Genomic DNA, 24,428 nt, shown 5'->3' with positions numbered 1-24,428 from the left:
ATACAACAAGTCCTCAACATACGATGCACATTGAAGGGGGGAACTCTGCTGTGTGTGTGTGTGTGTGTGTGTGTGTGTGTGTGTGTGTGTCTACCACCAGATTATGGTCAATCCAACCAAAGATGTAGTATCCCTGTACTGCGGCGATGCTCAACTCCACACACAGCCCTGTTGACAGCAAGTGTAGTTGTACAGTGATTAAAGTGACTGCAGAATAGTCTCCACTTCCCTCATATCCCACCCCCCCCCCCCACTCACTTTTCAGGAAGTGCAAGCAGATACCTGCCTTAGTCATCAAGCACGATAAGTCGTGGGCTTGATCTTTAAAAGCGATAATGAACCCCCCCAGTGGAAATTACTGACATGTTGTGATGCTCTCTTAACAGCCCACACACCTATCTTCTAAATCTGCTTCTCCTGTACAGGCTGACGGTCAGCATGGTATCTACACCAGAAAAAATAGGCCATAAGTTAGAAGCAGTGGTGTAGCCACAAAATGGTGGGTAAACTATACATGTTTGTTTGCAGGCTCTTACACGCTGCTAAATAAAGGTGGGTGTACGACTGTATGGGTGGGGGTAAGGGAGGTGTCTGGATCACAAACCGTATCTTTAGAGAGAATAGCAAAACACTATGTGTTTGTGGGTTAGATATACATTAAAAATCTATTATTTTGACGTTGTAGGGGGCATTTTTTTTTCAGTCCTCACAAAGGGAAATTCCATTTCATAAAAATCTATTACTGCAATCAAAAAATTTAAACTGCCAAAAGAATTGTATTTTGTTTGGTTATTTATGGTGAAGCTTAGGGCTTGACAGGAGTTAAGGTTGTCATTGTGGGATTCACTGCCCATAGCAGTGAATGGACAGTCCCCACAAAGATTTGACTACAGTGTGTGTTTGGCCCTTCCCTGCACTATGTGACCTGGATGCAGTGTGGGGTGTGGCGGTGGCAGCAGGTGGGGTGGCCCTGGCCCTGCTGAGCCTGGCCCCAGTGCTGATGTGTCACATCACAGAGGCCCGCGTCCTCGCCACCGTCCTCATGCTGTGCCGTTAGCTTTGGTATGTCATTGAGCATGACTGCATTACCTGGCACGCCCTCTGGGGGTGCTATGTGTCCTGAGCATACCTAACGACCCAGGGTGTGTGACTGCTCTGGCACTCCTGCTTCAAGGCCCAGGTGGGCTTGGCCATAATGCAGGGTATTGCCATTGTTGAATGAATCCTGGCAATTGTGCTGCACCCAGGTCAGCCGGTCCCTCAGTATCAGCCACTATGTATGGCCTTGGTCTGTGTGTACGGCTGGCCCTGCTCATTGCAGTGCCGATGACCTTGGCCTCTGCCCCTTGTCATGAGCTTCACCTCCACCATGCTGTGGATCACCTGTCTCTTTTACTATCGATTCATGAATGAGATGACCAGCTGGAATTACCACTTGCAGGCGGAGGTGCTGGTGCCACAGGCCTGGTTGCTATAACTGTTCCATGCCATTTAAGGCCCACATCTGCTTGCGCCCAGCCTTGCAGCCCTCCGATCCCAATGACGTTGTTTCTGTGCAGGCCCTCCCCCACCTAAGGAAGGCCAACTTAGAAGCGGGAATTTCCCTGTCCCCCCAGTGGATTGTGGAGAGCTAGGACTCTGTCTTCAATGACAGCAGGTCAGGTACAGTACTTTCTTTTTTTATTACATTGACCCTCACTATTTCCTCCCACTCTTACATGAAGCTGGTTCTGGAAGTCAGAGGAATGGAAGTGCAGAACCAAGGCCCAGCACTTCCTTCCACATGCAGATGTACGAGCTGACCGAGATGAACAGCAGAGCAGTTTTGCAGATCCTCATTCAGCACCTCACCCACAGACACACTGAGGCAACCCAAATACTTTACTGAACATGCAGGTTTGGTCTATAGACCCACTGCTGCTGCCCATTGGGAGAAGACCTGGAATAAATTTGCAACAGTGTAATCATTACATGATTAAAACATAATGTATATGATCATCTGTGTGACTGTTGTGTTTTTTGGCTATATATGAATTTAATTGTATTCGTCACTACTGTTCAAAAGTTTGGGCTCACTTAGAAATTTCCTTTTTTTCCAAGAAAACACACATGAAATTAATCTGAATAGAACATATAGTTAAATAAATAGGAAATAGTCATTGGAACTTGACCTTCAATTTGGAGATGAAACCAGGGCTCACTCCAAACAATACTGCAACTTGGTTTTGCTGAACACCAGCTTGAAGTTGCCCTATGGCACGGGCCCAATCCAGACCACTCAAACATGACATGCTTGGAGGAGACTGACCATTGTAGCAGGGTCCATGCTCACAGGTGCTGCTAATCAACTGGCAATCAGGCACCTGATTGTCAGCACCTGGGGCACCAGAAGCCCAAAACAAGAGTCAATAGTAGAATCAGCTGTGTGGCATTGGCAGAGAAGATTTGGAGAAAATTTTTCATGGGCACAACCCACATATTGAACTCTACTCAGTCCACAAATGCGTTTTCCTTACAAATCCATCCATCCATTTTCCAAAATGCTTATCCTACTGGGTCGTGGGGGGTCCGGAGCCTATCCCGGAAGCAATGGGCACGAGGCAGGGAACAACCCAGGATTGGGGACCAGCCCATCACAGGGCACACTCACACCTACGGGCAATTTAGTAACTCCAATTAGCCTCAGCATGTTTTTGGACTGTGGAGGGGGAAACCGGAGTATCCGGAGGAAACCCCACAACGACATGGGGAGAACATGCAAACACACATGTGACCCAGGCGGAGACTCTAACCAGGGTCCCAGAGGTGTGAGGCAAAAGTGCTAACTACTGCACCGCCATGCCACCCCTCCTTACAACTCTTTAAAGGGAAATCAACAGGCTTTCCGATGGTATAAGATTTATTGCCAACAAGTCTTGTCACAACAAAGAAATAATCGGCCAAACACAAATTTTCTTACTTTTTGTGCTAAGTTTATATACATATAATGATTCAGTTTAAACCATGCCAGTGTTTCATTTATTTTTTTGTAACCAATAAATTTATACGTGGATGAACAAACACATAAATAGCCATATGAGAAGAGTAGCTAACGTTCCTCGACTGAGGTAATTATACATTTAAGTATCAGAAGTTCCACTTCTAACTGTCCGTTATGGCTGAGCTGAGTACTCATTACATAACTGAGGTAATTATACAATAAGGTAAAGGTAATTTCGCCTTTTTTCTATAAAGCCACCACCTAGTTATTTGTTATATGACTTCTTATATAATACCTGCCTTTCGAAGCCTTAGCATGCTAAACTCAAATTTTGACGTTTTTACACATATGAAAGATAAACCTTAAGAAAAGAATAGGTCGGAACAACTTTTGTTGTTAGCAATCCTTAGTATGTACAACGAAACATTTGAAGTTTTTATAGATATGAAAGATAAATTATCTGAACGACAAATAATTACTCGGCATAACAATAGGTGGTTTTCTTAAAAACGTTGAAGTTTGAGTTGCCCTCAAAACTCAAAAATCTAGTGCAGTAAGTTGCCTTGAAATTTTAAGTTGTCTTAACTGTCTCCGTTTTACAGTATATCTATTTTGATAAGCCACCAAACCCCATCTGTCCATTTCTCAATTATTTTTGTGGACTTTCAGTGTTCTGGGCTTCATGAGAACATGGTGAATCTAGCTGCGCCATAAAACCAGTGTGTGGCTTTTATAAAAGCTGCTTCATGTCTGAAATATATGGCCAGTAAATATTTAAAGATATCGGTAATGTTTATTTAAGTACTTCAATGCAGCGTTTTAAAAGTTAACAGTCTGTCCGTGTGTGTGTGTTTTTCGGGCTATAAAATCAAGATATTGTAATGACTTAGGTCCTCACGAAGACAGTAATGCACGGGACGGTGGGGATGGTGTGGCCGAAACATCAGAGTTGCCCGTTGGTGGTGCGCTGAAATCAACAATTATTTAGCTTATAAATATTGAAGCGCTGGGCAGACCGAGGTATTGTGAGCGAAGCGAAGAAGAAGACTTACGTAGCGGATTTCAACAAGGATTTCATTGCAGTCCGAAGCAGGACTGTAACAGACCCCGCCCTCCTAATGAACACCGAACCCAAATGCACAGCGGAAACACGCCGATTAATTTTGTGATACACGATACCGTGTAGTCTGGTGCTCTACATTTACTTTTGGAATCAGGAATGCTCGATATAATTTGAAAACACCATTAGAAATGTGTATAGACGGCGAAAAGACGTTTTGAATGATGTATTGCTGCTTTTTCACAAGTCACACGGGGGTCACAATATCTGACATCAAGTAAAAAAAAGTCACCCCTTTACCAGAGCTGACCTGTACATCCTAGTAATTAATTATGTCCAGGCTTTTTACCATTTGCCACTTTTTGCTTGTTTTTGTTTGAAGTTTTTATTTGTTTGTATTCAAAATGACGTTATCTTTTTCGAAGTGCCGGTTTTGACGTCTCTGAGATTCTAAAAGACGTAATAATCGTCACGTGACAAGAGTTCTTATCTACGTAGTTCACCGCAATACTTGGCATTTGTATGAAAATGAACTCAGGTGGTTGGTGTGTTTTGAGAGCTGGTGAAGACTACAGACGTCGACAAGGTACGTAACCCCCCCCCATCCAAAATGTGTACTTTAAACCTGCAAATCAGCTATAAAGAAATCCACTTGTCCTTTTGTTTTTGAAAAACTCAAATATATCCTTTGCCTTCTTCGTTTTTTTCCCTATATGGTGGAAGCCTGCTTATCTCACAGTACTTTTTTTTACAGTAGGTCAACACTGATGGTATGTTGTTCAGACCCAAAATGATCTCTTCGTCTCTTTCTCCATAGCAATGGCAATGCCTTCAGTGCTCCATATCCTCCTCATCTTTTCCCTGGTGGGCCACAGCTTTGCAGAGGATGAGGCTTCTCCTCGAGGCTGTGGCTCCCTCCTAACGAGGCCATTCACCAACCTGTGCGACCTGGACGCAGTGTGGGGTGTAGCGGTGGCAGTGGCGGCAGGCGTGGCGGTCCTGGCCTCACTGATCCTGGCCCTGGTGTTGTTGTGCCGCCTGCGACGCATCACAGAGCCTGAGGCTCGCAGCGGAGTGGCACCTCTGATCCTGCTCCTAGCCACCACTATCATGCTCTCTGCTCTCAGCTTTGCGCACATCATTGAGAGTCAGGAGCATGTGTGCATTGCTCGGCATGTGCTCTGGGGGGTGCTGTCTGTCCTGAGCGCGGCTTATAAAGTTACCCAGGGTATGCGACTGCTCCGGCACACCGGCTTCAGGATGCTGGCTTCACTGGTGATAGGCATGGCTGTAATACCAGCTTTCGCCATGTTGGAGTGGATCCTGGCAGTTGTGAGGCATCCAGGCCAACCAGTCTGCCAGTACCAGCCATTAAGCATCGCCTTGGCCTGCATTTACGGGCTGGTCCTGCTCGTAGCAGTGCCAATAACCTTGGTCGGGGGCATGGCTCAGGGGGAATCACTGATGCGTTGCAGGATGTTGTGGCTGCTCTGCATGAGCTGCACCTCTGGTGGGATGTGGGCCATCTGGGTGGCCTGTAATCATATTTTGAAAATGACACCCGGCCAGTCCACCAGTTTGGAGGACCAGTTGTGGGCAGAGGTGCTAGCAGTGCAGGCCTGGCTGTTGCTGCTGTTCCACGCTGCCCCTGAGGCCTACGCCTGCCTGCGTCCACCTCGACAGCCCTCAGGTCTTGATGGTGTTGGCCCCGCACCAGCCCCACCCCGCTCAAGGGAGGCCAGTATAGAGGAGGGCCTTCCCCTGTCCCCCCAGCCCAGTGTAGAGAGCCAGGGCTCTCCATCTCGCAGCAGCTCAGGTACAGTGTTTTCTTTTTTTACTACATTGACCTACTGTTTGTGTGTTTGAGAGAGAGCATAACCCTCACTATTTCCTCTTACATGAAGCTGGTTCTGGAAGTCAGAGAAGTGGAAGTGCAGAACCAATGCCCAGCACATCCTTCCACATCGAGATGAGCAGCAACGCAGTGAGTGCATCTCCTCATTCAGCACCTCACACACATACACAATGAGGCAACCCAAACACTGCACTGAACATACAGGTTTGGTCTACAGGCCTTTCCCTGTTCCTCAGACCTCACCTGACCAGAGCCTAAATACCATGGATGCAGGTCAAATTAGAACTGGGCTGCACCCCCATCAGTCCGAGTTACATCATGCTGTTTAGGGGGTGCATGTATACACAAGTAGCCCTCAGCAATCCCAGTCAAAACTTTTAAGTGTCACCACTGAACTGCTGAAGGATGCTTATAAGGTCAGTAAATACTTGTCTCTCATCTGCAGGAGCCCATGCCCTCCACCTCCACCGGAATATATCACATTTGGCATACACAGTCATCTGGATTTTGAGGAGGATGGCTCTGCTTCATTGGCCATGGACCTGCTGCTGCTCCCCACTGGACATCTGCAAGATTATTAATACTTACATGATTAAAATATGTAATTTTTATGACCATCTGTGTAATTGGTGTGTTTTGTTGCTAAAGGGTTAAATAAGCATTTAATTGTATTCACTATATGGTATATAAGAAGATTCATGTTGGAGATTCTCTAGAATTAATTTGTATTTTATATCCACAATTTAACATAATTTACTAAAGCTTTCATTTTTTATTTTAATACGAAGGAGCACAGTCCCTTTATTTGGGCACTCACCTGCTATGCTCTGTGTTACGTCCACAACACTGCTGAGTAATCGGCAAGACAAAATTTAAACAATGGTTTTAGACTGATTTTGACTTGATTTTTAGTGACGTCTAATCAGGTAAACATGACAGTTATGTTCAGGGGTGCTGACCTACATTGTGACCAAAATGCATTTTCTTACCATGTCACAGACCTTTTGTTCTTCTGTGGACAAGTTGGCAATCCCTGGTTATGTCATCACTTTACTCAACATGTTTATATATATATACACTATATTAAAAGTGCATTTTAAAGTGGTTATATATTAATTTCCACTTCCGTCGCTTTCGTATGATTTCTTATCCAAGGCAGGGTTATGGTGAGTCTGAAATCTATAAGCAGGCACAAAGAAGGGTCTCATTCTGCCCATTCAGTCCTATGGGAAAAACCCAAATCCAACAATGACAATCTGAACCGTAAGTAAAAAAAACAGCTAAAAGACTTTGGGCATCTTTAGATTTTTCTTTGCATTCAGATTCTTATGAAACTGAGTTTCCCCCTGTGGGGATCGAAAAAATCGGTCTTCACAATGTAATATATACTTAACCTACACACACAGACACGTGGTCATGTAATCATAGCTTTTTGGGGACTGCTCATTCATCTCTATGGGAAAAATACTAATGCTGACAATGACCAGCTTAACCCCCACCCAGCCCTAACCATAACCATAAGTAACCAAACAAAATGCAAGGGTTTTTGCATTTTTAGTATTTTTTATTGCAGTCACAGATTTTAAAAAAATACAGTTTTCCCATGTGGGGACCAGGATCACAGTGTGGAGGGCCAATGTAATGGCATCCTCAGATGACCTGTTTAACCAGTAGGCAAACTGATGTTGGTCCAGGGAGGGAGGTATGTTCTTCTTGATGTGTGCTAGGACCAGCCGCTCAAAGCACTTCATGATGATGGGGGTCAGGGCCATTGGATGGTAGTCATTCAGGGTCCTGACCGCTGCCTGTTTAGGGACGGGCCTGATGGGGGCAGACTTGAGGCAGGTGCGGACAGTGGCTAATACAAATCTAGCACTGTAGAAATAGGATTTTGAAAGGCTGACCACAGGTCTGAAAAACCATGCTGCATGTATAATAGAATAATGTATTATCACATAAAACGGGACAAGACAGGTCTCGAGTACTAGAACACTGGCCCTAACAGTACAACACACAGGGTTTTTGGATTCCTCAGGAGACGACTCAGCCACAACACTGGTTCACAAGCTTTTTGTTTATAATTTATGGTGCCAGATTGATTTTGTGATGCTGATTTCAGCACTTCAAAATTTTCACATCACATGTTGTTGAGAAACGGCCCATTTGTTATAATTATTGTAAAATACAGGTATTTTGCATAACAGTGGTTAACAAAGATCTAAGTATAAAACAACTAAGGGTTGTCTTATGAACTTACTAATGCTGCTTTAAGAAATGCACTTAGAAATTTGCTCTCACCAATAGTTTTTCAGTGATGTAATATTTGGCTGTATTGATAGTATATAATTCCTAATGAAGAATGTATGGGCATATTTCAGAGTAAATGCATATTTATATTTTATTTCTGAACATTTTTAGGACTTCACAGAACGGCACAAAGTACTACATGTGTGTTTTGCCAGAGTTTACAAGTTGTACCATGTTTGAACATGTTGAGAGAAGTCCCCGCTCTCTCTCTCTCATATATGTAGGACACATCACTTGCATAAAGTCTGATCAACATATTATCAGTGTTTAACCATCCATCCATCCATCCATCCATTTTCCAAACCGCTTATCCTACTGGGTCGCGGGGAATGTTTAACCACTGCAACCAAATGTACTGTGAGATAAGCAGGTTTCTACAGTTTAGGTAAACGAATGAAGAAGCATTATACATCTGAGTCTTTCGAAAGTAAAAAGGCAAGTGGATGATTTTATGGTCCCCCTTTATGCCAAATTTAAATGATCATTTAAAAATATACGTACAAAAAGTCTTAAATGTGTCCCCCAATGTGAATGAAGATGTTGTAAAAATCTGTTGAATTGACACGGAATTGTCCAAGAAGAAAAGAAAAAAAATCTGTCAGATGTTTGTTCGTTCCTATTCCATTTAGTTTCTTAGTCTATACTAAACTCGGGTTCGTGGTTAAGACTTTGACGTAACAGTCTAGGTTTATTTCAATCAGCAACGCTACCTTCTTTTCACATACACAGGATATATTAGTTCTTGAAAGAAGCATAACGACGGCGTTTCAGATTCACGGCATGTCAGTTCCATGTACCGAACTCACTTTATTCACCTATGCCGAGGGAACACGGGGGAGAATAATTTCCCGTAGCACCTGTTTATGAGATTTTGATCATATTGCAAAGCCCTACATTTGTGTGTTATTAAACAAACTTTGACCAGATGAAGATTTTAACATTTTTGTCATGACATCATCAACATGCAATTCACCAATAAGTTACCCTGATCACAAAGATCCGAGGATCACCTCTTGCTATTTCTAGAGCCTCCATATTGTACTGTTAAGTACACGAAAATCATATATATATGGGATCCGCTGATGGTTCGCTTTTACCCACAGATTCGGATATATCCATCTCCCCATAAAGCTTAATAGAAGTGGTATGGAAAAAATGCTGATTATTACATATGAAAATAGGTGCTGCCGATAATAGACCTGAGAGAGCAAACAAAGGTTGTCCGAAGAAGCTGCAGTGGTGGCAGCTGTTTCTGAGTACGACGTTAATAAACAATGTGTTTGCAAACTTCGAGGAACTTCTGCCACAGAGCAGGCTACAAATGAGAATACCAAAAGTGACCCTGAAATATGTTTCCCAAAAGCATAGTTGCTGATTGAATGGGTACACCTATGTAAGACGCTAACGAGAGGTTTTGGGAAACGTACCCCCATACAGCCATCCTGTGAAGTTGTTCAGCGAAATACTTTCGGGACAGCTACCTTTGGCGCTCGTATCCTCCGCGGTAGTTTCATCTGCGGCTCATTGCCCGATTGCTCTAAAATGCCGCCACTAGAGACATGTATGTCTCTTGGAAGCACTCAACCCATCACTGAGAGCTCCATATCCTGATCGGTCAAAGTTACATTTTGCATTTCAAGGGCTATTTCATGTGTCGTGCTGCACTATTGAAATAAATAAATAAATCATATGAATTATATACAAATAAGATGCTGTGCCCTGTTTTACTCACAATCTATTCCCCCCATTGCTAATAAACAACTACTGACAAAACGACTTGTTCATCTTCCATTTTTAGGGTGGCGGTGTAGTTTCTTGTGAAATTACTTGTTAACTTTAACCTACGAGTTTTGCGTCTCCCATGCTTAATTAACATTAAGGTCCCAGGTCCTGTTATGCCGTGAAAAAATGACACACGAAAGTGGCCAGAAGCTACAAAAGTTCTCGGTGAAGAACGCAAAGGAACTTGGAACCAGGGGCGGTTGCACAAAACATTTTTCTTAAAGTCATAGTTAGTTTCCTTACAATACAATCAGTTGCGACAAACACCTTTACGTTTTCCCCTTAGGGTTCCTAAGCAAATTAGCTATAAAGTAATCCACTCCTCCTTTTCCTTTTGAAAGACTCAGATATATAAGTAAAGTCTCTATTTGTTTCCTAAACTGTAGAAGCCTGCTTATCTCACAGTACACTCTTTTGCAGTGGTTAAACACTTATAGTATGTTGCTGAGATGTCACAAAAGTGACAGGTGATGTGTCCTACATTGTGGTACACTGTTTATAATGGACTAACGCCTCTTCCACCCATAAAATGATTTTATCGTCTCTCTCTGTTTCTGTCAGCAATGGCATTTCCCTCCTTCCTGCATATCCTCCTCATCTTCTCCCTGGTGGGCAGCGGCTTTGCCGAAGATGAGGCTTCTCCTCAAGGCTGTGGCTCTTTCCCGAAGAGGCCGCTGTGTAACCTGCATGCAGTGTGGGGCCAGGCAGTGACATTGGCGGCAGGCATAGGGGCCCTAGCCTCACTGATCCTGGCCCTGGTGCTGTTCTGCCGCCTGCGTCAAATCACAGAGCCTGAGGCTCGCAGTGGGGTGGCACCGCTGTTCCTACTCCTCGCCACCGTCCTCATGCTCTGCGTCCTCAGTTTTGCGTATGTCATCGAGCGTGACGACACTGTCTGTATTGCCCGGCACTCCCTCTGGGGGGCACTGTTTGTCCTGGCCACAGCATGCCAAGTGACCCAGGGTGCACGACTGCTCAAGTGCTCCGGTTTCAGACCCCTGGCAGGGGTGCTGATCGGCATGGGCTTAATGCAGGGCATAGCCATCGTCGAATGGATCCTGGCAAGTGCACTGCACCCGGGCCAGCCCGTCTGCCAGTACCAGCCACATTTCAGCTTGGCCTGCATGTACGGGCTGGCCCTGCTCCTAGCACTGCCATTGACCTTGGCCTGTGGCTTGTTTCAGGGGCAGCCACAGTGGAGATGCCGGGCCTTGTGTCTGCTCCTCATGAGCATTGCTTCACTCCTTATTTGGGTGTTTTACTTATTTTATCACTTCAAAAAAGTGTTTCCTGGCCAATCCTCCAGCTGGAAGGACCAGTTACAGGCAGAGGTACTGGTGGCACAGGCCTGGATGTTGCTAGTGCTCCATGTCGCTCCTGAAGTCCATGCCTGCCTGCGCCCAGCCTCACAGCCTTCGGGTCCAGATAATATTCCCATCCAGGCCCAGCCCCGCCTGAGGGAGGCCAGTATAGAGGAGGGCCTTCCCCTGTCCCCCCAGCCCAGTGTAGAGAGCCAGGGCTCTCCATCTCGCAGCAGCTCAGGTACAGTGTTTTCTTTTTTTACTACATTGACCTACTGTTTGTGTGTTTGAGAGAGAGCATGACCCTCACTATTTCCTCCCATTCTTACAGCAATGGAAGCTGGGGAGGACTACTTGATTTTCTGATTATGTATTTCTATCCATCTTTATTAGTAACTGCACTGTATCCATTCACCACCAGTGCATGTAAGCAAGCAAACGCGAGATGAAAGTGCAAATATCCTAAAATTAATTAAAATTTCAAAATGCTGAACCAATATCTCGTTATCGCAGAGATCATCTCTTTTCATAGATATGAACATGATATAGCACACATAGCGAAAGGGCTCAAAATGCAAAATGACTGCTATGTGCATCTCTGCCTGTGGAAATCAAAGGTCCGTGATTAAAAACAGACTTGGTAGTATACCCCTTAGGGAGAGTCACATTTAAACTTTCAACATTAGATGGTTTTCAACATTAGACTAAATCCAGTAGCCACCCCTTATTCCAAGACCCCCAGCGGATGCCTGAAACCACAGAGAGCACCGCAACCTACATACAGCATATTACGTTTTTCCTAGACATAAATACCTATGATAAAGTTCATTTTGTAAATTAGGGGCAATAAGAGACAACTATGATGTTCTATTAACAGCAGTAGAACATTTATAACAATACACCATTATAAAAGTTATGTGAATGTGATCCCTCTCTAAAAAACACAATTGCTTGAAGACAAGCATTACCATACCGCGACAATAGATCGGATAACCGAGGTGGGTACTCAACAGTATGGATACGCTGGATGGAGGGGTGATATACATCCGGTGTTCTGACGAGTTGAGTTACCGTAGTGCTAATCGATAGCCCCAACCCTTACCCTAACCCCCAAAAACCCCTAAAACCCCAAAACGGTGGAACTGCACATGCGCAGAAAGGCTCGACAGCACGTCGCAATAGGTAGCATTGCTCGATAAAACACCCCGGCTGGGACGGTGTGGGATTTCATCAGGTTGCTCAGCCTGGCGCAGTTTAAAACTGATTATTTTTTCCCCATTTAACATTTTCGGAGACAAGGTAGCTGAAACCACGGGAAACAAAACCACCGATAAGGAGGGACCACCGTGTAATACTTTTCAAGGACTTAATTGGCAAAAGTGGAATTTAAGATATTTTGAGAATTTGTAATGGCCCACTACTGATCTTGTACATCAGCATACTAGTGGAAGTGCGACTTGAGAAATTTGCTTGTTTTTATTCGGTGTTGGTTTTTTTCAGTGTCGGTTTTGACGTTGCCGAGATTCTAAAACACGCAATAATCAGATCATTACCTAACAAGCATTCTTATATATACATGTAGCTAAAAGAATACTTGGGAATTCAGATGAGAATGAGCATAGGTGAATATCGTGACTTACAAGCTGGTGAAGACGACAGACTTCGGCAAGGTAACCCCCTATCGAAATGTGTCCTTTAAAGACTGCAAATTATGCTCAAATTATGTACAAAAATACCAACCACCAGTACGCTGGATACAAAAGAAAAGCACGTTGCACTTGTACTCCCATTGTGTACTGAACTATTCCAGTAGGCTAGTAGTAAAAAATTGTGGGAATTAAGAAAAAAATATTAATTTCATCCACTTTTTTGCTTTCGAAAGACTGATGTATCCTTCTGCTTCTCCATTTGTTTACCTAAACTGTGGAAACCTGCTTATCTCACAATACATTTTTCCGCAGTGGTTAAACACTGACACTATGCTGATCTGACTTTGTCACAGGTGCTGTGTCCTACATAGCAGTATATTGTTTATAATGAACTAATGCCTCTTCCACCCCTAAAATGATTTTGTCGTCTCTGTCAGCAATGGCATTCCCTTCCATGTTCCATATCCTCCTCATCTTTTCCCTGGTGAGCCACAGCTTTGCAGAGGATGAGGCTTCTCCTCGAGGCTGTGGCTCCCTCCTGAAGAGGCCCTTCACTGCGCTGTGCGACCTGGACGCAGTGTGGGGTGTAGCGGTGGCAGAGACGGCAGGCGTGGTGGTCCTGGCCTCATTGATCCTGGCCCTGGTGTTGCTGTGCCGCCTGTGGCGCATCACAGAGCCTGAGGCTCGCAGTGGAGTGGCCTCGCTGATCTTACTCCTCACCACCATAGTCATACTCTGTGCTCTCAGCTTTGTCCACGTTATCAAGAGGAGCATGTGTGCATTGCCCGGCATTCCTTCTGGGGGGCACTGTTAATCCTTGGCATTGCATACCAAGCGACCCAGGGTGTGCGATTGCCCCGGTGCCCCTGCTTCAGGGCCATGGCGGAGGTGGCGATAGGCTTGGCTGTAGTGCTGGGTCTTGCCATTCTTGAGTGGATCCTAGCGATTGCACTACACCCAGGCCAGCCTGTCTGTCAGTATCAGCCGCTGCGTATCAGCGTGGTCTGCCCATACGGGCTGGTCCTGCTGTTAATAGTACCAATTGCCTTGACCTGTGGCCTGACTCGGGGGCAGGCACAGCGGAGATGTAGGATTGTGAGTTTGGCCATCATGTGCTACATCTCTGCTGTGGTGTGGGCCATATTTTTTACTTACCAGCTGGACAACAAATCGCTTACTGTCCAGTCCCCTAACAAGGAAGATGAGATGCTGGCAAAGATGCTGGTGGTGCAGGCCTGGCTGCTGCTGGTGCTCCACGCCACCCCTGAAGCTCATGCCTGCCTGCGCCCAGCCTCACAGCCTTCGGGTCCAGATGATATTCCCATCCAGGCCCAGCCACGCTCGAGGGAAGCCAGTATAGAGGAGGGCCTTCCCCTGTCCCCCCAGCCCATTGTAGAGAGCCAGGGCTCTGCATCGCACAGCATCTCAGGTATGGTACTTTCTTTTTGCTATATTGTCTGTGTGTTTCAGAGAGAGCATAACCCTCACTATTTCCTTCCACTCTTACGTTTAGCTGGATCAGCAAGTCAGTGGAATGGAAGTGCAGAACCAAGGCCCAGCACTTCCTTCCACATGGAGATGTACGAGCTGACCGAGATGAACAGCAGCGCAGTGAGTGCAGCTCCACATTCAGCACCTCACCCACAGACACACTGAGGCAACCCAAACATTGCACTGAACATACAGGTCCTGGCCTCGCTGATCCTGGCGCTGCTGTGCCGCCTGCAGCACATCACAGAGGCTGAGGCAAGCTCCTGTTCCTCGCCACCATCTGCATGCTCTGTGTTCTCAGCTTTGTGCACATCATCGAGAGTGATGAGCGTGTGTGTATTGCTCAGCACGCCCTCGGGGGGGGGGGGGGGGGGGCTATATGTCCTGAGTATCGCATACTTAACTTTCCAGAGTGTGTAACTGCTCCGGCACGCTCCTGCTCTGGCACGCTCCTGCTCTAGGGCCTTGGCTGCGCTGGCAATAGGCTTGGCCATAATGCAGGGTATCGTCATTATTGAATAGATCCTGGCAATTGTGGTCCATCCAGGCCAGCAGGTCAGTCAGTACAAGCCACAGCAAATTGCCTTCATCTGCATGTACGGGTTGGCCCTGCTCATAGCAGTTCCGATGACCTGGGCCTGTGGCTTGGCTCAATACCAAAGCATTTCCAGGCAGGCCAAGAGATCACTCCAGCGTGTCCTCGGTCTGCCCTGGGGCCTCCTCCCAGTTGAACATACCCAAAACATCTCCCCAGGTAGCCATCCAGGAGGCATTCTAGACAGATGCCCAAAACACCAAGTGGCTCCTTTTAATGCAGAGGAGCAGTAGCACTGCTTTGAGCCCCTCCCAAATGTCCAAGCTCCTCACCCTCTCTTCAAGCCAAGACACCCTATGGAGGAAACTCATTTCTGCCACTCATGCTTGCAGTTTCACTCTTTATGTCACTACCCAGAGCTAATGACCATAAGTGAAGGTAGCAACATAGATCAACTGGTAAATTGAGAATTTTGCCTTCTGGCTCAGTTAACTCTCTACCCTAACAGAATGGTACAACGTCTGCATTACTGCCCATGATGCACCAATCCATCTGTCGATCTCCTGTTCCCTTCTCTTACTCCAAGGTACTTAAACTCCTACACTTGAAGCAACAACTCATCCCCCACCAGGAAATGGTAATCCACCCTTTTTCAGTCGAGAATAATGGCCTCACACTGAGGTGCTGATCCTCATCCTGGCTGCTTCACACTCAGCTGCAAACCGCCCCAGTGCAGGCTGCAGGTCACCACCCAACAACGCCAACAGGACCACGTGATCTGCAAGAAGCAAATATGCGAGCTTTAATTTTATTTAGGATCATCACAACATAAATCTAGAACTGCAGAAATAGATTCTGGAAGGAACAATTCCAGCACAATAATGTGGTGGTGGTGGTGGGGGTCAATTCCTCCAGTAGAGGATATCACAGAATGTTTTAAGGTGATTTGAGGGTGATATAGGGCTCTTGAAGGAACAAACAGGCACACTTAAGTGCTTCTAAAAACTATTCATTACAAGCAATACAAAACAACATTGCATTAGAATCAATTCCAAGACATTGGATCAAAGGCAATGCAAAATAATCCCTTATCAAGTGATATCAAATAATTATAGTTATATACATATATCATTAAGAGGAATAAAACTGCCAATACAAGAGATTATAGGTATATATAAAAAACAGACGTACATAGAAAGTGCAAATTGATATTATAGTTATTGTGATAATTGATTGAACCAACACATTGACACTGCAAAGCTATTCACACTCGGACGTGCCATCATCACCTACCCTCACTCAGACTGGGGAGCCCTTTTCAATCCTGGCAGGAGACCAACATGTAAGTCCCGAGAAAGTGCCGGGCGATGCGCGCTCCCTCCCACGGCTGAGCTCTAACACGCACTGAGATATCCCAAATTTTGGGCATTACATGTGGGCAGGGGACGAGCTGGCCAGGCTCATAATTTTATTAGGTGAAATAAAGTGATAAGAATGAGGGGGGAACCTCAGTGTGTAATAGTATATTATAATCAAATAAATATTCACTAAGTATCTGAAGATTAATTAAGAACCAAGCACACAGAAAGCAGACGCTGGTCACAATTCTGAAATCCATGCTGTATGTATAGCAGAATAATGTATTTTCACATAAAAACAGGCAGAAAGGGCCTGTTTCTTTTAGGAAGAACATGTTAGGGCAGATAAATGTATACAAGGTGTCACGGGACATTAAAAAGTCATAAAACGTCTTAAAATTTGAGTCGAACCAATTAAGGCTTTCAAAATATTATGCCTTAACCAGGTCAGTGTTTTTGAGGTTGTAAATGTTCACAGTGGTCTCCCTGTGGTTTTGCTTCCTACAGTTTCAGTTACCAGCAGTCCAAAAATATTAAATGGGAATTTCCTGAAATAATTCATGTTTTAAATTGCGCCCCACTCCAAGTAGCGTGCTGAAATCGCACAGCATCACATGGGGGCGTGAATCATCCACACTGTATAGTGGCCACCACAATTAACTGATCAATTATGGCAATGCTTGTGTTTAAGTAAACCATTTTTAATCTTTATTTCAAAAACCAATACTTATGAAGGACGAGTACAGTACATTATATCGTATTTAGAGAGAGGCCACACCCACATAGCTGTAACAGTGCGTGGCGGTGGTGTGTACCGCACTGCCTCGTACAAGTGTAGGGATTACCGAGGAAGACTGGGTGAATCTCAGGATCCGAATCGCCACACTCAGTGCTTTTATCGTCAGTAATCTCAGGTGAGAGCATGTTTGTGCCTATCTTGCTGCAAAGCTCCAAAAGGTGGGTGTGTTTGCTAAATATGTGGAAAGGAAGGCTTCAGCGGACGTAGGAGACAAGGAGGCCAACGTACTTGTGTGATATGTGCTAGAATGTTTATCAGACATAACAATGGACTCACCTTTACCAGATCCAGCAGGATGGATGAGGCGCTCCAACTCCTAGGTAACTATAACACTAGAAAATACAACAGAGTGTAAACTATAAAAGTATATTATTTTTCCTTTTAGGTAACCCCCTTTTCTTTCCCACAGGTTCAAGGGTAAGAGTCAACAACTCCTCAGTGAAATAAGACACACACTAACAAAAGTTAACCTTACTGATACAGGTATATACAGAAATAATAAAAGCACATAAACCAACAGACGTCTGGTCTTTGTGGTTGTAAACCAAAGTAAATAAACTTTTCACTATAGTAAATCAAGAACATCAACAACAAAAATAAGTAGTGATTCCCTTCAAGAGGATTACTCGGGAATATATTCGAACGTATTCAAAGAAACAGGTTTCACATTTTATAGCGACATACAACAGTAGCTGGACTGTTTAGAGTAACATTACCAGTCTGAGGCAGTGAGCTGCGGCCCTGGAGGATGGCTGTACGGCAGGGCAAGGAAAAGTCCGTTCAAGCGTCCATATAACTCCGTCCCAGGCGAATATGACGGGCGTCACCATTCCGCGGCCCAGAGATTACCGCATACAACACTCAGTCTCGCTGCAGTACCGATCAGAAGAAAAACGCCAAATATCCCTTATCGTAAGAAAACCCGTCTCCTCTTCCTGCTTATCACAGCGAAATGAGAGAGTCATTCCGCGCACTCAGGACAGTCTGAGCTCCCGGTCAGTTCGGTAACTCTGCCACGCGCTCTGTCGTCGGCTGCAGCGCCTCTTCCATTTGGGAAAAAAACTCCTTACTGCGGTACAATTTCACCAATCCGCAACCGCATACAAGGTAAAGCGCAAACACGGCTTGTGCCCTAGTTTAGGTTTCTGGAGAAAGAAAAAAGAAGTCCCCCCCCCCCCCCCATTTAACGCATAAGCGCGCGGACCCCACAAAGAAAACAGCCACCGATTTCCGTTTCTCCGGCCGCGCGCCTCCACCTTTTTGCCACACCCACGAAGGGCAGACATCGCTTGAACTTCTTGTGCCATAAGTAATCAAAACCAGCCATTTCCAGTGTGGGGCTGGACTGTGTATATTGCCAGCCGGGTGGTGGGTGTAACAACAAGCTGCATCAGCACATGCTTCCCAACCTGTGGCTTGTACTACGAAGCGGGGTTACTGGCTTATTAGGATAACTTGTCGAACCACAGTTTAAATGGACTTCGTATTCGTTCACGTACATTTTGCCCAGATTACTTTAAATCGGACAACTTACCCCGACAAGCCAGTAACCCTGCTTCGTAGTAAAGGCCACTGACATGACCTGATCTCAGGATGCACAACGTGTGGAACCTTGAGGCAGATGGACTACAACAGGGGTCTCCAACTCCGGTCCTGGAGAACTGCTATCCAGTAGTTTTCTATCCTACCTTGCTTCTGATGAGCCACACCTATTTCTGGTATTTACCCAAAGCAGACCTGTGTAGCTCATCAGACACCAGGTAGGATAGAAAACAACATCCATGCTCAATTACACATTCAAATTGGTAGAATTAATGGACTGTCCCTCACAAAAACTGTAACGTTTTAGTGGCTAAATTGCGTTTTCTACGCCTTTTCAGACAGGAGATTTGTTTGGCTATGCCTAGATTTTTTTATACAATTTAGACAGCACAGAATCATTAACCTATTTTAACGCATTTATTTATATAACCACATATTTCCCACATTTTGACATCAGTGATGCAGTGAAGATACACTCTCTTTATTTCTTGACACCAACCCTTCCCATTAATCCGGGTTTGGGACCGACACCTAGTTGAGCTGGCTTGCTCACTTAAGTGACTGGGTTAGGTTAAACTATATACATATTTACAAAGACTACAATAAACATCCCGAAATATGTAGTCTAACTAAACGCAGTTTAAAGAAGGTAGTCTACCTGGCGAAACTGCAAACAAATTAAAAGGTCCACGGCATATAATCGGGATATATCCAAGCAGTTTTTAAGAACGTAACCTACGCGGCGAAATTGAATTACTTTCTGGACAAACAAACGCAACCAGGTATGAACATTACGCACCTTCCCAGTCTTAACGTATGTCATCAGACGGATGAGGACGTTAGACATCCTACCCATCATGCACTGCAGTTTTGTTGCAAATTCCTCAAACAGAAAACCATTAAATACGAAAGGAACAGCTTAGTTTGACTTCAAAATATTTACTATGTATTGTAAATTAAGTGTTTTGTAGGGATTTTACAGATTTTGTTTTCAAAAAATTAGAAATTACACCATACACCAACCATAATAAGAATGTATACAAAAGATGAAAGATATATAAAATAGCAAGTCAATTAACAACTCCCATTATTATATTCCAACTAGGAAACGAGTCTCGGATGGATTATGTCAATATAAATTTATGTGTATTTATTATATGCGACGGTCCCCATTTTGCAGGGGGGAGGGCCTTCTCCGGTCCAGGGGAGGTTGTAGTACAAGGCTGATAGGCATGTTTCAGTATGCAGCGGAGCAGAGGTGGCGATTTCAGATCCAGAGAGTACAAATCCAGACCAAGATTTTGTTTCAACCAACCAGTTGGGTAGTCTGTGACTGTGACTCTTTATACTCAAGTGGTTGGTTGAAACAAAATCTGGGTCTGGATTTGTACTCTCTGGACCTGAAATCGCCACCTCTGCAGCGGAGTAGTACACATTTGTTTTGTACTATACAAGTAAATAAACAGGTCTTTCACAAACGTATGCCTGCTCGCTACAACCGCGAAGCTAAAGCTAACAAGACATATATTTAATACTACTGAAAAGAAAAAATGGAGACCGCAACTAAATTCGCTCCCTGCGTGCCCCATGTACAACCAGGGAAACAATAAACGAATGGCTGCTTCCGAATAGTATCCTTTCTGAATTAATGAAGATTAACCAAATAACAAGAGATTTGGATACCACATCCTTAACAGCCAGAGAACCTTTCGTACAATATTTATTTGTTTGTTTATACATACATGCATTTATTTAATCAAGTTCGAACTATCCATCTATAGTCGCGCGTCGTAGAAATTACATGTAAATAAGATGCTGTACACCATTTTGATCACAATCTATTCCCCCCATTACTAATAAAGAACTAACAAAACGACTTGTTCATCTTCCAATTTTAGGGTGGCGGTGTAGTTTCTTATGAAATTACTTGTTAACTTTAACCTACGAGTTTTGAGTCTAACATGCTTATTTAAATTATTTAACATTAAGGTCCTGTTATGCCGTGAAAAAACGACACACGAAAGTGGCCAGAAGCTACAAAAGTTCTCGGTGAAGACCGCAAAGGAACTTGGAACCATGGGCGGTTGCACAAAACATTTTTCTTAAAGTCTTACTTAGTTTCCTTACAATACAATCGGTTGCGACAAACACATAAAGGTTCTCCCCTTAGGGTTCCTTAAAGATGTTCAAGGGAACAATTAGGTGCAGGAAGTCGAATTCGCCACATTTGCTTGTTTTTGTTCGAAGTTTTCTTGCTTGTATTCAAAATGACGTTATCTCTTTCGAAGTGCCAATTTTGACGTTTCTGAAATTCTAAAAGACGTAATAATAGTCACGTGACAAGCGTTCTTAAATACGTAGCTCGACGCAATACTTGGCATTTGTATGAAAATGAACTCAGGTGGTTGGTGTGTTTTGAGAGCTGGTGAAGACTACAGACGTCGACAAGGTACGTAACCCCCCTATCCGAAATGTGTACATCAAACCTGCAAATTAGCTATAAAGTAATCCACTCCTCCTTTTCTTTTTGAAAGACTCAGATATATAAGAAAATTCTCTATTTGTTTTCCTAAACTGTAGAAGCCTGCTTATCTCACAGTACACTCTTTTGCAGTGGTTAAACACTTATAGTATGTTGCTGAGATGTCACAAAAGTGACAGGTGATGTGTCCTACATTGTGGTACACTGTTTATAATGGACTAATGCCTCTTCCACCCATAAAATAATTTTGTCGTCTCTCTCTGTTTCTGTCAGCAATGGCATTTCCCTCCTTCCTGCATATCCTCCTCATCTTCTCCCTGGTGGGCAGCGGCTTTGCGGAAGATGAGGCTTCTCCTGAAGGCTGTGGCTCTTTCCTGAAGAGGCCGCTGTGTAACCTGCATGCAGTGTGGGGCCAGGCAGTGACATTGGCGGCAGGCATAGGGGCCCTAGCCTCACTGATCCTGGCCCTGGTGCTGTTCTGCCGCCTGCGTCAAATCAGAGAGCCTGAGGCTCGCAGTGGGGTGGCACCGCTGCTCCTACTCCTCGCCACCGTCCTCATGCTCTGCGTCCTCAGTTTTGCGTATGTCATCGAGCGGGACGACACTGTCTGTATTGCCCGGCACTCCCTCTGGGGGGCACTGTTTGTCCTGGCCACAGCATGCCAAGCGACCCAGGGTGCACGACTGCTCAAGTGCTCCGGTTTCAGACCCCTGGCAGGGGTGCTGATCGGCATGGCCATAATGCAGGGCATAGCCATTCTCCAATGGATCCTGGCAATTGCACTGCACCCGGGCCAGCCCGTCTGCCAGTACCATCCGCCACATTTCAGCTTGGCCAGCATGTACGGGCTGGCCCTGCTCCTAGCACTGCCATTGACCTTGGCCTGTGGCTTGTTTCAGGGGCAGCCACAGTGGATATGCCGGGCCTTGTGTCTGCTCCTCATGAGCATCGCTTCACTCCTTATTTGGGTGTTTTACTTATTTTATCAATTCAAAAAAGTGTTTCCTGACCAGTCCTCCAGCTGGAAGGACCAGTTACAGGCAGAGGTACTGGTGGCACAGGCCTGGCTGCTGCTGGTGCTCCATGTTGCTCCTCAAGCCCATGCCTGCCTGCGCCCAGCCCCGCAGCACTCGGGTACAGATAATGTTCGGGAGCAGGCCCAGCCCCGCCTGAGGGAGGCCAGTATAGAGGAAGGCCTTCCCCTGTCCCCCCAGCCCAGTGTAGAGAGCCAGGGCTCTCCATCACGCAGCAGCTCAGGTACAGTACTTTCTGTTATACTACATTGACCTACTGTTTGTGTGTTTGAGAGAGAGCATGACACTCACTATTTCCTCCCACTCTTACATGAAGCTGGTTCAGAAAGTCAGTGGCCCAGCACATCCTTCCATATGGAGATGAGCAGCAACACAGTGAGTGCATCTCCTCATTCAGCACCTCACACACAGACACAATGAGGCAACCCAAACACTGCACTGAACATACAGGTTTGATCTACAGGCCTTTCCCTGTTCCTCAGACCTCACCTGACCAGAGTCTAAATATCATGGATGCAGGTCAAATTAGAAGTGGGCTGCACCCCCATCAGTCCGAGTTACATCATGCTGTTTAGGGGGTGCATGTATACACAAGTAGCCCTCAGCAATCCCAGTCAAAACTTTTAAGTGTCACCACTGAACTGCTGAAGGATGTTTATAAGGTCAGTAAATACTTGTCTCTCATCTGCAGGAGCCCATGCCCTCCACCTCCACCGGAATACATCACATTTGGCATACACAGTCATCTGGATTTTGAGGAGGATGGCTCTGCTTCATTGGCCATGGACCTGCTGCTGCTCCCCACTGGACATCTGCAAGATTATTAATACTTACATGATTAAAATATGTAATTTTTATGACCATCTGTGTAATTGGTGTGTTTTGTTGCTAAAGGGTTAAATAAGCATTTAATTGTATTCACTATATGATATATAAGAAGATTCATGTTGGAGATTCTCTAGAATTAATTTGTATTTTATATCCACAATTTAACATAATTTACTAAAGCTTTCATTTTTTATTTTAATACGAAGGAGCACAGTCCCTTTATTTGGGCGCTCACCTGCTATGCTGTGTGTTACGTCCACAACACTGCTGAGTAATCAGGAAGACAAAATTTAAACAATGGTTTTAGACTGATTTTGACTTGATTTTTAGTGACGTCTAATCAGGTAAACGTGACAGTTATGTTCAGGGGTCAATACTATGGGAAATTCTGATCTACATTCTGACCAAAATGCATTTCTTACCATGTCACAGACCTTTTGTTCTTCTGTGGACAAGTTGGCAATCCCTGGTTATGTCATCACTTTACTCAACATGTTTAAATATATATATACACTATATTAAAAGTGCATTTTAAAGTGGTTATATATTAATTTCCACTTCCGTCGCTTTCGTATGATTTCTTATCCAAGGCAGGGTTATGGTGAGTCTGAAATCTATAAGCAGGCACAAAGAAGGGTCTCATTCTGTCCATTCAGTCCTATGGGAAAAACCCAAATCCAACAATGACAATCTGAACCGTAAGTAACCAAACAGCTAAAAGACTTTGGGCATCTTCAGATTTTACTTTGCACTCAGATTTTTATGAAACTGAGTTTCCCCTTGTGGGGATTGAAAAACTTGGTCTTCACAATGTAATATATACTTAACCTACACACACAGATAGACACACACACACACACAAACACAGTCGTGTAATCATAGCTTTTTTGGGACTGCTCATTCATTTCTATGGGAAAAATACTAATGCTGACAATGACCAGCTTAACCCCCACCCAGCCCTAACCATAACCATAAGTAACCAAACAAAATGCAAGGGTTTTTGCATTTTTAGTATTTTTTATTGCAGTCACAGATTTTAAAAAAATACAGTTTTCCCATGTGGGGACCAGGATCACAGTGTGGAGGGCCAATGTAATGGCATCCTCAGATGACCTGTTTAACCAGTAGGCAAACTGATGTTGGTCCAGGGAGGGAGGTATGTTCTTCTTGATGTGTGCTAGGACCAGCCGCTCAAAGCACTTCATGATGATGGGGGTCAGGGCCATTGGATGGTAGTCATTCAGGGTCCTGACCGCTGCCTGTTTAGGGACGGGCCTGATGGTGACAGACTTGAGGCAGGTGCGGACAGTGGCTAATACAAATCTAGCACTGTAGAAATAGGATTTTGAAAGGCTGACCACAGGTCTGAAAAACCATGCTGCATGTATATTAGAATAATGTTTGAGCCGGGGTCAAAACCTAATA

At 44.7% G+C, this 24,428-nt stretch overlaps 4 protein-coding genes and 2 long non-coding RNA genes across 6 annotated transcripts in view; 3 read left to right on the top strand and 3 right to left on the bottom strand.

Moving 5' to 3' along the window:
- LOC125716533 (G-protein coupled receptor family C group 5 member B-like) overlaps window positions 1-6,356 on the top strand; it is a 37,979-nt gene extending 31,623 nt beyond the window's left edge. Inside the window, exon 4 of the transcript XR_007384349.1 lies at window positions 6,312-6,356. The gene's annotated coding sequence lies outside the window, so the exon portion shown is untranslated. The remainder of the gene's footprint in view (window positions 1-6,311) is intronic.
- LOC125716579 (uncharacterized) overlaps window positions 1-24,428 on the bottom strand; it is a 32,461-nt gene that overhangs the window by 4,026 nt on the left and 4,007 nt on the right. Inside the window, exon 2 of the mRNA XM_048989050.1 lies at window positions 1,433-1,571. The gene's annotated coding sequence lies outside the window, so the exon portion shown is untranslated. The remainder of the gene's footprint in view (window positions 1-1,432; window positions 1,572-24,428) is intronic.
- Window positions 4,037-6,510, top strand: LOC125716537 (G-protein coupled receptor family C group 5 member B-like). Its single transcript, XM_048988959.1, has 4 exons — window positions 4,037-4,626; window positions 4,858-5,856; window positions 5,945-6,024; window positions 6,341-6,510. The coding sequence occupies exons 1-4, from the start codon at window positions 4,563-4,565 to the stop codon at window positions 6,404-6,406; spliced, it is 1,209 nt and encodes a 402-aa protein (XP_048844916.1). The 5' UTR covers window positions 4,037-4,562; the 3' UTR covers window positions 6,407-6,510.
- LOC125716583 (uncharacterized) lies at window positions 7,722-22,110 on the bottom strand. The gene is made up of 2 exons (XR_007384357.1): window positions 22,019-22,110; window positions 7,722-11,146 (listed from the first exon to the last, which is right to left on the bottom strand). It is a non-coding gene; the product is annotated as an uncharacterized LOC125716583 (long non-coding RNA).
- Window positions 16,968-18,290, bottom strand: LOC125716585 (uncharacterized). Its single transcript, XR_007384360.1, has 3 exons — window positions 17,834-18,290; window positions 17,394-17,449; window positions 16,968-17,288 (listed from the first exon to the last, which is right to left on the bottom strand). It is a non-coding gene; the product is annotated as an uncharacterized LOC125716585 (long non-coding RNA).
- On the top strand, window positions 20,630-23,036 carry LOC125716542 (G-protein coupled receptor family C group 5 member B-like). The gene is made up of 4 exons (XM_048988971.1): window positions 20,630-21,108; window positions 21,415-22,398; window positions 22,492-22,550; window positions 22,867-23,036. The coding sequence occupies exons 1-4, from the start codon at window positions 21,045-21,047 to the stop codon at window positions 22,930-22,932; spliced, it is 1,173 nt and encodes a 390-aa protein (XP_048844928.1). The 5' UTR covers window positions 20,630-21,044; the 3' UTR covers window positions 22,933-23,036.

Source organism: Brienomyrus brachyistius, chromosome 21 (assembly GCF_023856365.1).
Source record: "Brienomyrus brachyistius isolate T26 chromosome 21, BBRACH_0.4, whole genome shotgun sequence".
NCBI lineage: Eukaryota > Metazoa > Chordata > Actinopteri > Osteoglossiformes > Mormyridae > Brienomyrus > Brienomyrus brachyistius.
This window is presented reverse-complemented; position numbering and strand designations above follow the sequence as displayed.